Source organism: Haematobia irritans, chromosome 4, assembly GCF_050003625.1.
Source record: "Haematobia irritans isolate KBUSLIRL chromosome 4, ASM5000362v1, whole genome shotgun sequence".
NCBI lineage: Eukaryota > Metazoa > Arthropoda > Insecta > Diptera > Muscidae > Haematobia > Haematobia irritans.
The window spans coordinates 87,060,904-87,076,808 of NC_134400.1; the positions used below are offsets into that span (position 1 = coordinate 87,060,904).

The following is a 15,905-nucleotide window of genomic DNA, read 5'->3' on the forward strand; positions in this document are numbered from 1 at the left end:
TTGGTACATGGTGTCAGTATATGGTCTCTAACAACCATGCAAAAATTGGTCCATATCGGTCCATAATTATATATAGCCCCCATATAAACCGATCCCCCGATTTGGCTTGCGAGGCCTCTAAGAGAAGCAAATTTCATCCGATATGGCTGAAATTTGGTACGTGATGTTAGTATATGGTCTCTAACAACCATGCAAAAATTGGTATACATCGGTTCATAATTATATATAGCCCCCATATAAACCGATCACCAGATTTGACCTCCGGAACCTCTTGGAAGACCAAAATTCATCTGATTCAGTTGAAATTTGGTACGTGGTGTTAATATATGGCCTCAAACTCCCATGCAAAAATTGGTCGATATCGGTCCATAATTATATATAGGCATTTGTGTGAAGATAAATACGTATTTAAAACCCTAGACACAAACCAATTGTAATAGATTAGGGTAAAAACATTTTGGGATTTTTTCGAAAAACTGATTTTTTGGAAAAACTACTGGGAATTTAAAATTAAAATTTCGCAGGAACAATGCCAGGGGAACACCCTACATAACGGTTTATTTATTTTGGAAATACATTAACCACCGCAAGAGATATGTGGTGGGACATTTGGCAATGGGAGGGGAATCATATCTCTGGAACGGGATTTCCTGCCAGGACTACTTATGCGGCAGTGTATAGTCCTATGAAATACCTATCGAACAAGGTATAGCATATATCAAGATTTGATTTTTAAGACACCAAATACGCTCTTTTAATTTCTGTATTTATTATCCTAAATTTCTGGAGGGGATCAGTGGCCATATCTCAGGAACGAAGCTACCCTCTGACCTAAAATTTATGACAAATTAATGTGCTTGTAACACCCTTCAATCAGAGGGTAAACATTTGTTGAAGCGATATTTCAGAACTCCAAAATTGTTCCTCCAATATTGGTTATTTTACCTATGAATTTTCGGAGGGGAGGAATGCGTCCAGGAGGAGTGGGGTACATCCTGCCGACATAGCTCCCACACAAATCCATACTCCTAAAGACGCCTTTTCGAACAAAAGAAACAGCGAATCAAGAATTGATTTTGGGATTGCTCCAGCTCCTCATCAATATGACCCTTTTTCAGACCAAAAAATACAAAACTGAATAGAAGCAAAGCAGAAAAATTTCGCACCAGATGCTTGGCCAGGAGCAGTGCTAATATCGATGGAACGGGATCTCCTTCCGACATAGCATAAAAACCATTATAAAGCTCCAAGAAACACCTATACGGATTGATGTCACTTTATTCCAGAATTGATTTTGGTATACCCAGATACGCCTGTTCAAATGTGGCCCATTTCATAGCAGATTCTGGCCGGGAGCAGTGGCCATATCTTTGGAACGAATTATCCTGCCGACAAGGGATGACCACTGTTGTATAGTCCTAGGAACCTACTTTCCGGAATGGTGTCACTTTATTCCAGAATTGATTTCGGTATACCCAGATACGCCTGTTCAAAAGTGGGTAATTTCATAGCAGATTCTGGCCGGGAGCAGTGGCCATATCTTTGGAACGAATTATCCTGCCGACACGAGATGACCAATTTTGTACAGTGCTAGGAAGCTACTTTCCGGAATGGTGTAACTTTATTCCAGAATTGATTTTGGTATACCCAGATACGCCTGTTCAAATGTGGCCCATTTCATAGCAGATTCTGGCCGGGAGCAGTGGCCATATCTTTGGAACGAATTATCCTGCCGACACGAGATGACCACTGTTGTACAGTGCTAGGAAGCTACTTTCCGGAATGGTGTCACTTTATTGCAGAATTGATTTCGGTATACCCAAATACGCCTTTTCAAAAGTGGTCAATTTCATAGCAGAATCTGGCCGGGAGCAGTGGCCATATCTTTCGAATGAAATATCCTGCCGACACGAGATGACCACTGTTGTACAGTGCTAGGAAGCTACTTTCCGGAATGGTGTCACTTTATTGCAGAATTGATTTCGGTATACCCAGATACGCCTGTTCAAATGTGGCCCATTTCATAGCAGATTCTGGCCGGGAGCAGTGGCCATATCTTTGGAACGAATTATCGTGCCGACATCAAATAACCACTGTTGTATAGTCCTAGGAAGCTACTTTCCGGCATGGTGTCACTTTATCCCAGAATTGATTTTGGTATACCCAGATACGCCTGTTCAAATGTGGCCCATTTCATAGCAGATTCTGGCCGGGAGCAGTGGCCATATCTTTGGAACGAATTATCGTGCCGACATCAAATTACCACTGTTGTATACTCCTAGGAAGCTACTTTCCGGCATGGTGTCACTTTATCCCAGAATTGATTTCGGTATACCCAGATACGCCTGTTCAAATGTGGCCCATTTCATAGCAGATTCTGGCCGGGAGCAGTGGCCATATCTTGGGAACGAATTATCCTGCCGATAAGGGATGACCACTGTTGTATAGTCCTAGGAACCAACTTTCCGGAATGGTGTCACTTTATTCCAGAATTGATTTCGGTATACCCAAATACGCCTGTTCAAAAGTGGTCAATTTCATAGCAGAATCTGGCCGGGAGCAGTGGCCATATCTTTCGAATGAAATATCCTGCCGACACGAGATGACCACTGTTGTACAGTGCTAGGAAGCTACTTTCCGGAATGGTGTCACTTTATTGCAGAATTGATTTCGGTATACCCAGATACGCCTGTTCAAATGTGGCCCATTTCATAGCAGATTCTGGCCGGGAGCAGTGGCCATATCTTTGGAACGAATTATCGTGCCGACATCAAATTACCACTGTTGTATAGTCCTAGGAAGCTACTTTCCGGCATGGTGTCACTTTATCCCAGAATTGATTTCGGTATACCCAGATACGCCTGTTCAAATGTGGCCCATTTCATACCAGATTCTGGCCGGGAGCAGTGGCCATATCTTTGGAACGAATTATCGTGCCGACATCAAATAACCAATGTTGTATAGTCCTAGGAAGCTACTTTCCGGCATGGTGTCACTTTATCCCAGAATTGATTTCGGTATACCCAGATACGCCTGTTCAAATGTGGCCCATTTCATAGCAGATTCTGGCCGGGAGCAGTGGCCATATCTTTGGAACGAATTATCGTGCCGACATCAAATAACCACTGTTGTATAGTCCTAGGAAGCTACTTTCCGGCATGGTGTCACTTTATCCCAGAATTGATTTCGGTATACCCAGATACGCCTGTTCAAATGTGGCCCATTTCATAGCAGATTCTGGCCGGGAGCAGTGGCCATATCTTGGGAACGAATTATCCTGCCGACAAGGGATGACCACTGTTGTATAGTCCTAGGAACCTACTTTCCGGAATGGTGTCACTTTATTGCAGAATTGATTTCGGTATACCCAGATACGCCTGTTCAAATGTGGCCCATTCATAGCAGATTCTGGCCGGGAGCAGTGGCCATATCTTCGGAACGAATTATCCTGCCGACATGAAATAACCACTGTTGTATAGTACTAGGAAGCTGCTTTCCGGAATGGTGTCAGTTTGTTCAAGAATTGATTTTGGTATACCCAAATACGCCTGTTCAAATTTGGAATCAATTGTAATAGATTAGGGTAAGAAAAAAAATTTTTTTTTGTGTTTGCAAAAAAGTGGCTTTAAAGAAAAACTATTTTGAATTTAAAGTAAAATTTTGCAAAAACAGTGCCGCCTATATAGCAATTTTGTTCTTTCTTAAATATATTGACTACAACTAAAGTAGTGGTGTAAGACATTTGGCAACGGACGTATAAAAAAACTCCGAAACTCTTTTCCGGATTAATGTAACATTATTTCCAAATCAAAGTTGGTGTATGCAGATGCTTTACACTTTTTCCTAAATTTTATTATTAGTGTTTAAAATAAAAATAAATTCGAATAAAATTTTATCAAAAGTAAGCCAACCTTGATTTGAACCTGCATACTTAAATAAACCTTGATTCCAACTCACTCATCAACGAGTTAGGCCACTGCCTTGACGATAATCTGCGCAACGAAACTTTCCTATGACGTAATTCCAGGTTTTGTCTTTAATTAAACACAGGTAGACCTCAACATACATAGTTTCTGTAAGATGTCTACATTTCAATTACGCCATTTTGGTTAATGCTGAGGCTTACCTGTTTCAGTTGCTTTAACAGAGTCAAGAGGGTTACCAACTCCGAAAATTAATGACAATTAATTAATGAAAAATGAAAAACCTCTGTAGAAAGTTGGTATAATCTCCACACCCAGGAAATGTCATTAGAAGTAAATTGCACAAGTAATGAATTTTTATGAAACCCTTTGCTATATTGGGTTTCATAAAAACTACCACCAAACAAGTCGTGGTTTTGCACCTACTGTAAGTTTTTATTGTTATGATTCTTTAATGCTGAGAAAACTTTCGAAGATTGATATTTACCATAAGTAGTGAATTTAGTTGTTTTCCACAAATATCAGCACTGGAACCCAAATTTTTTGTTGCTGTGCATTCAAGAGATTTCTTGGTGCTAAGCAAAGATTGACTAAATTTATTTAATATTTTTTTTTATCTAATATATTGTTAAAATTCAAAATTTTAAGTAAAATTTATAAATCTTAGACACTGTATAGAGCTAAAGTGCATAAGTGCCGTTTAGGATTTCGTTAAGTTTGTAATTAAGTTTTTAAGGTATCTAGCGTACGATGAGTAGCGTAAACTTAAGGTAATACTATAATTAAAATGAAGATGTAAACTTAGTTTATTTAGACTTAGTTTGTTGTTAACTATTTGCGTAATACAATTTTTTGCTATACAGTGTAATTCATATAATCTTTATACGTGATGCAAAAGATTGGTATCATTCACAATTTGTGTGAATGAGATGCTCTTTGGGTTAAATATAAATATAATTTTAACAAATTTTAAATTCAAGAATATTATAAAATCGCTCAATGGCAACACTATGCCGCACGTGCAATGAGGGAGCAAAGAGAAAATGTATGCTTACCCTTTTAAAGCGCAAGAGAACCAATGTCGTAACACCGTTACTATTTCAATTTTTAAGGAAATGAGTGAAACCCCAATACACACATATAAGAGATCGTTATCATTTCTTGTAGTCGTTTAGTTGAGCTATTCGCTAAAGTATTCAGTGGAGTTAGGATGGTCTAGTAGGTTAAGCGTTTGGCGTATTTTTCTTTATTCAACAGATGCGAGTTCGAGTCCACGTTTGATTGACTGTGACACGTTTTTATTTATTTTGATTACTGTATTGTTTTTTTTTTTTTACTAAAAAATTCATTTCATCGACTCAGAATTTCCCCACAACCAAGAATGTATAAATACACTCTATGGTGTCTGAAACCAATATTTTAATGCATTACAAACGGATTGACGAATTTAGTATACCCCCATCCTATGATGGAGGGTTTAAAAAATATGTATATACACATATATATGTATAAATATAGTCAAAAGTGGGCTCGAACACCTAACCCTTGAACAAAATTAGATTGTACCGAACGCTCAACCTATTCGGCTATGCCAATCATTTGAACTATGTGGCGAATAACGATATACCACTACAATTGCAAGTGTTAGTTCAAGCTCAAGTATGTGTGTTTGCGTTTCCACCCCAAAATCCATTTCTCAAAAATTGAAATAGTAACGGGATTAAGTTATTTGGTTCTCTTTGGTTTTTAAAGAGTTAAATGGGTATTTTCTATTTGCTCTCACGTTAAATGTTGTAGTATTGCCAATGTTCTTTTTAATATACACCATAATATTTATTAGATTTATCTAGTTAAATTACAATAGAAATGCGGACATGATTTCAAGAAAAAAAACTTATTATTAAATGAATTGCAATGAATTTGGTGCACGTAGGTCACTCGAAAATAAAGTGGTTGCAATTATATTTTTTGGTTTATAAAGTAAGAATGCCTACACTAAAAACAGTGAACGCACCATGGCATTAAAGTCAACTTAACTTTATTTTAGTTCATGAAAATTATTATGTTTTAGTTTAAATTTCCCCGATATGAGAAAATTATTTAAATTTAATAATTTTTGTGTGCATGTAGATGAACTACAAAAGAAGAACAAGTTACACAAATGAAAGATTTCGTATTTTTCAGAAAAAAGTTTAAAATTTCCTAAAATTTGTAAATTTTGCTAAAAATGTACAATGAATTTCTGGAACATGTCGAAAATTATTTACTTATTTTTGTCATATGTATGTTGAGGTCTACCCGTGTTTACTTAAAGACAAAACCTGGAATTACGTCATAGGAAAGTTTCGCTGCGCAGATTATCGTCGAGGGGGTGGCCTAACTCGTTGATGAGTGAGTTGAATTCAAGGTTTATTTAAGTATCCAGGTTCAAATCACGGTTCGCTTACTTTTAATAAAATTTTATTTGAATTTATTTTTATTTTAAACACTAGTAATAAAATTTAGAAAATGGTGTAAAGCATCTGCATACACCAACTTTGACTTTGAAATAATGTTACATTAATCCGGAAAAGAGTTTCGGAGTTTTTTTATACGTCCGTTGCCAAATGTCTTACACCACTACTTTAGTTGTAGTCAATATATTTAAGAAAGAACAAAATTGCTATATAGGCGGCACTGTTTTTGCAAAATTTTACTTTAAATTCAAAATAGTTTTTCTTTAAAGCCACTTTTTTGCAAACACAAAAAAATTTTTTTTTTCTTACCCTAATCTATTACAATTGATTCCAAATTTGACCAGGCGTATTTGGGTATACCAAAATCAATTCTGGAACAAATTGACACCATTTCGGAAAGCAGCTTCCTAGTACTATACAACAGTGGTTATTTGATGTCGGCACGATAATTCGTTCCAAAGATATGGCCACTGCTCCCGGCCAGAATCTGCTATGAAATGGGCCACATTTGAACAGGCGTATCTGGGTATACCGAAATCAATTCTGCAATAAAGTGACACCATTCCGGAAAGTAGCTTCCTAGCACTGTACAACAGTGGTCATCTCGTGTCGGCAGGATATTTCATTCGAAAGATATGGTCACTGCTCCCGGCCAGATTCTGCTATGAAATTGACCACTTTTGAAAAGGCGTATTTGGGTATACCGAAATCAATTCTGCAATAAAGTGACACCATTCCGGAAAGTAGCTTCCTAGCACTGTACAACAGTGGTCATCTCGTGTCGGCAGGATAATTCGTTCCAAAGATATGGCCACTGCTCCCGGCCAGAATCTGCTATGAAATGGGCCACATTTGAACAGGCGTATCTGGGTATACCAAAATCAATTCTGGAATAAAGTTACACCATTCCGGAAAGTAGCTTCCTAGCACTGTACAAAATTGGTCATCTCGTGTCGGCAGGATAATTCGTTCCAAAGATATGGCCACTGCTCCCGGCCAGAATCTGCTATGAAATTGGCCACTTTTGAACAGGCGTATCTGGGTATACCGAAATCAATTCTGGAATAAAGTGACACCATTCCGGAAAGTAGGTTCCTAGGACTATACAACAGTGGTCATCCCTTGTCGGCAGGATAATTCGTTCCAAAGATATGGCCACTGCTCCCGGCCAGAATCTGCTATGAAATGGGCCACATTTGAACAGGCGTATCTGGGTATACCAAAATCAATTCTGGAATAAAGTGACATCAATCCGTATAGGTGTTTCTTGGAGCTTTATAATGGTTTTTATGCCATGTCGGAAGGAGATCCCGTTCCATCGATATTAGCACTGCTCCTGGCCAAGCATCTGGTGCGAAATTTTTCTGCTTTGCTTCTATTCAGTTTTGTATTTTTTGGTCTGAAAAAGGGTCATATTGATGAGGAGCTGGAGCAATCCCAAAATCAATTCTTGATTCGCTGTTTCTTTTGTTCGAAAAGGCGTCTTTAGGAGTATGGATTTGTGTGGGAGCTATGTCGGCAGGATGTACCCCACTCCTCCTGGACGCATTCCTCCCCTCCGAAAATTCATAGGTAAAATAACCAATATTGGAGGAACAATTTTGGAGTTCTGAAATATCGCTTCAACAAATGTTTACCCTCTGATTGAAGGGTGTTACAAGCACATTAATTTGTCATAAATTTTAGGTCAGAGGGTAGCTTCGTTCCTGAGATATGGCCACTGATCCCCTCCAGAAATTTAGGATAATAAATACAGAAATTAAAAGAGCGTATTTGGTGTCTTAAAAATCAAATCTTGATATATGCTATACCTTGTTCGATAGGTATTTCATAGGACTATACACTGCCGCATAAGTAGTCCTGGCAGGATATCCCGTTCCAGAGATATGATTCCCCACCCATTGCCAAATGTCCCACCACATATCTCTTGCGGTGGTTAATGTATTTCCAAAATAAATAAACCGTTATGTAGGGTGTTCCCCTGGCATTGTTCCTGAGAAATTTTAATTTTAAATTCCCAGTAGTTTTTCCAAAAAATCAGTTTTTCGAAAAAATCCCAAAATGTTTTTACCCTAATCTATTACAATTGGTTTGTGTCTAGGGTTTTAAATACGTATTTATCTTCACACACATTATATAGGCCCCATATAAACCGATCCCCAGATTTGACCTCCAGAGCCCCTTGGAAGAGCAAAATACTTCCCATTCGGTTGAAATTTGGTTCTTGATGTTAGTATATGGTATCCAACAACCATGCAGGAATAAGAAGTTTTAAGATACCACAACCCAAGTAATTCGATTGTGGATGACAGTCTTTCGTAGAAGTTTCTACGCAATCCATGGTGGTGGGTACATAAGATTCGGCCTGGCCGAACTTGCGGCCGTATATACTTGTTTTTTAATTGATTACTTGAAGTATATTGGTGACATTTTTTTTCTGAGAATGGGTATTCTAGGTTCATATTATTCGTGAATATTCCATTTTTTATTTAATGTAATTTTTAAGTACTATTTGCCACCCATTCATAAAGAAACATCCGATCTATTGACATGACATTCTATTTGTTTTTCTGTGCACCTCTTGATTGTCTGTTTTTTTATTCTTCCCATTACAGATACTATTTGAGTCACAATACAGCACTTGTTAAACTATTGAAGAAACTTGGAGCACGTCCCATTCCACAGTGGCTTAAAGATGACCTGTCAACGGGTACGTGATAGCAGCATCACAAATTACGTAAACTGCGTGCAAGATTAAGAAAACAATTGCATTTGCAATTGTTCATCTTCGAGCCATCTATTCCCAAACGCCACAATGTGAAAAAAGAATTCGAAAAGCAACATAAAACTCCCCTCTACTTCCATCATCAGGATCAACATCGGATGCCCAATAATCTTCAAAATTCTCATCATCATGGCCATAAAGAGCAGTACGTGGTGCATAGACACCATACCCACCGCAATAAGCAAGTCTATCAGATCCAAGACGATGAACATCAACATTCATATCCCCATTTCAACCATCGTCATCAACACCCCCATAGCCATCGTCGTTTTCATCCGGTATTGTATAAGGGTGATGAGGATGATGATGACGATGAACACCCTGACCCTAAATCCACAAACACACACATAACAAACGGTGATGTTGGTAGTGGTTATACGGATGCAAGTGTCACTATTCCCGATGTTTCGATGTTGCAGTTAATGCCGCCCATAGAACCATTGGTCATACCACCACTGCCATCACAGCAACAAGCCTTACTCTACTATGGATCCCAAATCTCTGGTTATGGTCTATTTTAGCAGGAATTGTAAGCAAAGGAACATGAAATATCATGGGAAAACATGAAATTATAAATTCCTCGAAATCTCTATTCTCTATCTCCTCTTTCCAAATGGATGAATCAATAATTATATGGAGAAGTTTGTTGTCATCAGTCACCATTGGCACTCAGGACAATAGAGATTGATAGATAATGGCATCAGTTGGCCAATAAGCGGATATCCATATCTACATTAGCCTTGTCCGTATCCTGTGATCCCACAAAGAGTTATATTGCAACCATACCACCTCCTTTTGTTGAATATCCTTTTGGCACATAATCCATCCTGGTCACAAGCATACCAATAGGCACTCACCCATACGGATGCCATATAAGATATAGAGATACGTTAATGTACCATAGATTAGAATATCACAAAAGCATTTAGATCTTAGCATATACGAAGCCCCATCCTTATCCTTTGCGAGAGTTTAAAGGCCACACAAGGATATCCTGTAAAATGTAAATGTAAATCTCTACCTTAACTCTAAATATATAGTATGTATGTGTAGCAAACTTCTACTACAAAAACAAAGCATACAAAAAAAAATAAAAACAAATCCGAACAAAGGACATCATCATCATCATCATCATTATCGGAAACGGATATGATGGATGGCTTCATTGACTACTATTAGAATGTAGAATTATTTAGCCGATAATAACTAGAGGTAATTGAACACAAAGCTTTGCCAGGTCCATGCGTGCCCCACACCCCACCCAAAATTCCACAATAGCCACTTTTTACACACATCCTTGCTTACAGGCTAGCAAATAGCAGGAGTTTTTGTATAAATCCACAAAACTCCCGCCCCTCTCAATAAACTAAAATACAACGTGAATTGAATGAAACAAAAAACAAAAAGCACTACAGCATATTGACACTGATTGCAGATGCTTTTAGTTAAGATTGTAGTCCAATACAAAAAAAAAAAAAACGAAACAAAACAAAATACAAACAAAAATGCTTTGTACATAAAAAAAATCGAGATCGAGATGAATGATAACTAGTGTAGCATATACCATAATGAACCTATCTAACTAATCAACTAATTTAGCATAAGAATGTAACGTATATAGAAACGTAACGTAACGTTAACATAGCATAAATTTATCTATGTTCAGTGTGGAAAGTTTGTACGCACGAACACGTACGCAGTTTGTCATGAAAATGTTTACAAAAGAAAATATGGTCAAATTTTAAAAATAAAAACTTCTGTTAATCTGAATTTTGAACAAAAAAAAAAAAAACAAGAAATTGCGTTTAATTTCCCTTGGTTGTCGTATACGTCTCCGTAAGTACGATATACGCTCATACGAAAACTTGTTTCATAATAAATCATAAATATTTACATGTACAGTCAAACTTGGACACTCTGAATAGCGGACACCTCTCAAAATCGGCCAACTTTCATGAGACGTGGACACCTCACAAATCCGGACAAAATGTAGACGACCGTAGGTATCCACTTTTGACAGGTTTTACTGTATATATGACCGATAGTTGGTCAGGGCAATTTAATATCCACCACTTTGAAATGCATACAATAATTTCCTTTGAAAACATCAGTTCGTAAATGATTGTCATATATGTTATTAAGGGTAAAAAAAAACCTAAAAAACATAACATTTTGAAAAATGCATGAAATCTTTATCGAAAGTACGATCTACGAGTACATAATTTAATATTTGAAAATTATTTCATGCAAATTTTGACCGCAACTGCGCTTCAAACGGTCTATCCGCTTAGTTCAATTTTGGCATACTCTGCAATATTTAGACCGATATCTCACGAATAAATGCTTTAATGTTGCGTTAATGGAAGCTTTTGAGCTATTTTATCACCCAATACTTATTAAGCATATAGAAAACATATGAAAATTTTTAAATTAAAAAACTTATCTTCGGTTTCAAATTGCTCTGTGTGCAAATAAGGAAGATTCCACTAAAAACAAGTAAGGGAAATCTAAAGTCGGGCAGGGCCGACTATATTATACCCTTCACCACTTTGTAAGTCCACATTTTCGATACCATATCAAATCCGTCCAATGTGTTGGATGCTATATGAATCCATACACATATATTCTGTATATCTGAGCAGATCTGTACAGAGTTCTGCAATTCTTATAGATTTTACATTTAAGTCGGCTAATGCGCTGAGGTGGAACACAATGTTAGTAAAAAACAAGTAAGGAAAGTCTAAAGTCGGGCGGGGCCGACTATATTATACCCTGCACCACTTTGTAGAGCTAAATTTTCGGTACCATATCACATCCGTCAAATGTGTTGGGGGCTATATATAAAGGTTTGTCCCAAATACATACAATTAAATATCACTCGATTTGGACAGAATTTGATAGACTTCTACAAAATCTATAGACTCAAAATTTAAGTCGGCTAATGCACTAGGGTGGAACACAATATTAGTAAAAAAATATGTGAAACATTTAAATCTGAAGCAATTTTACGGAAACTTCGCAAAAGTTTATTTATGATTTATCGCTCGATATATATGTATTAGAAGTTTAGGAAAATTAGAGTCATTTTTACAACTTTTGGACTAAGCAGTGGCGATTTTACAAGGAATATGTTGGTATTTTGACCATTTTTGTCGAATTCAGAAAAACATATATATGGGAGCTATATCTAAATCTGAACCGATTTCAACCAAATTTGGCACGCATAGCAACAATACTAATTCTACTCTCTGTGCAAATTTTCAACTAAATCGGAGTTAAAAATTGGCCTCTGTGGTCATATGAGTGTAAATCGGGCGAAAGCTATATATGGGAGATATATCTAAATCTGAACCGATTTCAACCAAATTTGGCACGCATAGCTACAATGCAAATTCTGCTCCCTGTGCAAAATTTCAACTAAATCGGAGCAAAAAATTGGCCTCTGTGGTCATATGAGTGTAAATCGGGCGAAAGCTATATATGGGAGATATATCCAAATCTGAACCGATTTCAACCAAATTTGGCACGTATAGTTACAATGCTAATTGTACTCCCTGTGCAAAATTTCAACTAAATCGGAGCAAAAAATTGGCCTCAGTGGGCAAATGAGTGTAAATCGGGCGAAAGCTATATATGGGAGCTATATCTAAATCTGAACCGATTTGCCTGATATTTTGCAAGTTTTTCGAGACCCATAAAATATTCGGATGTACGAAATTTGAGGAAGATCGGTTGATATTCACGCCAATTATGACCAGATCGGTGAAAAATATATATGGCAGCTATATCTAAATCTGAACCGATTTTTTCCAAAATCAATAGGGATCGTCTTTGAGCCGAAACAGGACCCTATACCAAATTTTAGGACAATCGGACTAAAACTGCGAGCTGTACTTTGCACACAAAAATACATCACCAGACGGACAGACAGACAGACAGACGGACATCGCTAAATCGACTCAGAATTTAATTCTAAGCCCATCCGTATACTAAAAGGTTGGTCTATGATTACTCCTTCTTGGCGTTACATACAAATGCACAAACTTATTATACCCTGTACCACAGTAGTGGTGAAGGGTATAAAAATATAGGAAACATTTAAATATGAACCAATTTTGAGGTAAAATCGCAAAAGTGTATTTATGATTTATAGGTCGATAGATGTGTATTAGAGTAATAGAAAAATGAGTGCCATTTTGATAAGTTTTCGTCTTAGCAGTGGAGATTTGATAAGGAAAATGTGGTTATTTCGAGATATATATGGGAGCTATATCAAAATCTGAACCGATTTCAACCAAAATAAACACGCATATGCAGAACCTTAATTCTACTGCCTGTGCAAAGTTTCAAGTTCAAATCTACTCCCTCTGCAAAATTTCACGTAAATCAGAGTAGCATTTTTGCCTCTGTTGTCATATTAGACCAAATCGGGCGAATGCTATATATGGGAGCTATATCTAAATCTGAACCGACTTCAACTAAATTTTGCACAATTAACGATACTATAAAACGTACTCCTTGTGCAAAATTTCAAGCAACTCATGACAAAACGCTGGCTTTTGAGGCCATATAAATCCAAATCGGACGAAAGATATATATGGGAGCTATATCTAAATCGGAACCGATTTTAACCAAATTAAGCACACTCAACGATACTATTAAACGTACTTGTTGTGCAAAATTTGAAGCAAATCAGGGCAAAACTCTGGCTTTTGGGGCCAAATAAGTCCAAATCGGTCGAAAGATATATATGGGAGCTATATCTAAATCTGAACCGATTTCAACTAAATTTGGCACAATTAACGATACTATTAAACATACTCCTTGTACAAAATTTTAATCAAATCAGGGCAAAACTCTGGCTTTTGAAGCCATATACGTCAAAATCGGACGAAAGATATATAGGGGAGCTATATCTAAATCTGAACCGATTTCAACTAAATGTGGCACAATTAACGATACCATTAAACGTACTCGTTGTGCAAAATTTGAAGCAAATCAGGGCAAAACTCTCGCTTTTGGGGCCATATAAGTCCAAATCGGACGAAAGATATATATGGGAGCTACATATAAATCTGGACCGATTTAGCTGATATTTGGCAGTTTTTACGGGACTGACAAAACATTCAGATGTACAAAATTTGAAGAACGTCGGTTCATAAATACGTGAATTATGATCAAATCGGTGATAACTATATATGGCAGCTATATCTAAATCTGAACCGATTTTTTCCAAAATCAATAGCGATTGTCTTCTACCCGAAGAAAGACGTTATGTCAAATTTGAGGACGATCAGACTTAAACTGCGACCTGTACTTTGTGCACAAAATTACATATACAGACAGACGGACGGACGGACAGACAGACAGACAGACGGACATCGCTAAATCGACTCAGAATTTAATTCTAAGCCGATCGGTATACTAAAAGATGGGTCTATGACAATTATTTCTTGGCGTTGCATACAAATGCACAAACTTATTATACCCTGTACCACAGTAGTGGTGAAGGGTATAAAAATCAGTGAAAATCTTTCCCATCTGTGAAGGGAAGAACAACCGAACAACAACAGAAAAAACACCACCGAGAATAAATCATTCATGTGAAACCAAAAACATACAGTGTTTCGTATTTATTCGTAAACAATCCGTTTAAAAAATTTTCGTAAAATTTACGAAGATAATTTTCATCTCTTCTTTATTTTATATTTATATGAATTACCCGATATATTAGAGGGTAGTCTCAATATTGATGGTGAAAATATACTGCGGTGATAATGTATGCAGATGAATTTGTCCTGCTTGCTGATGATGTAGTCATTATGCTGATACTGATGTGGCAGCCGCTGGCCGGTGAATACATCGTATACATCGGGTCAATCCGGTACAAAGACCCCACCGCCTTGGAATTGTAGTTTTTATACCCTGCGCCACACTGTGGAACATGGTATTATTAGTTAGTGCATATGTTTGCAATACCCAGAAGGAGACAAGATAGACACATGGTGTCTTTGGCTCAGGGTGGGCTCCTGAGTCCGTCTGTTCGTGAACACATTTTTGTAATCAAAGTCTAGGTCGCAGTTTTAGTCCAATCGACTTCAAATTTGGCACACGTATGTGTTTTGGCTCAGAATAGAACCTTGTTGATTTTGGAAAAATCGGTTCAGATTTAGATATAGCTCCCATATATATCGTTCGCCCGTTTTACACTCATATGACCACAGTGGCCAATCTTTTACTCCGATTTAATTGAAATTTTGCACAGGGAGTAGAATTAGCATTGTAGCTATGCGTGCCAAATTTTGTTGAAATTGGTTCAGATTTAGATATAGCTCCCATATATAGCTTTCGCCCGATTTAAACTCATATGACCACCGAGGCCAATTTTTAACTCCGATTTGGTTGAAATTTTGCACAGGGAGTAGAACTAGCATTGTAGCTATGCGTGCCAAATTTGGTTGAAATCGGTTCAGATTTAGATATTGCTCCCATATATATGTTTTTCTGATTTCTACAAAAATGGTCCAAAAAGCAACATTTTCCTTGTAAAATCGCTACTGCTTAGTCGAAAAGTTGTAAATATGACTCCTAAACTTCTAATACATATATATCGAGCGATAAATCAAAAATAAACTTTTGCGAAGTTTCCTTAAAAATGCTTCAGATTTAAATGTTTCCCATATTTTTTTTACTAATATTGTGTTCCACCCTAGTGCATTAGCCGACTTAAATTTTGAGTCT

General features: G+C 37.1%; 1 protein-coding gene across 2 annotated transcripts in view; it reads left to right on the forward strand.

The window, feature by feature from the left end:
• Positions 1–9,132, forward strand: part of sfl (N-deacetylase and N-sulfotransferase sfl) — a 554,720-nt gene extending 545,588 nt beyond the window's left edge. For both annotated transcript variants that reach the window (XM_075305924.1, XM_075305925.1), the window contains exon 7: positions 8,995–9,132. In XM_075305924.1, coding sequence (XP_075162039.1) covers positions 8,995–9,097 — 103 coding nt within the window. In that variant the 3' untranslated portion in view covers positions 9,098–9,132. The remainder of the gene's footprint in view (positions 1–8,994) is intronic.
• Positions 9,133–15,905: the final 6,773 nt, after the last annotated feature.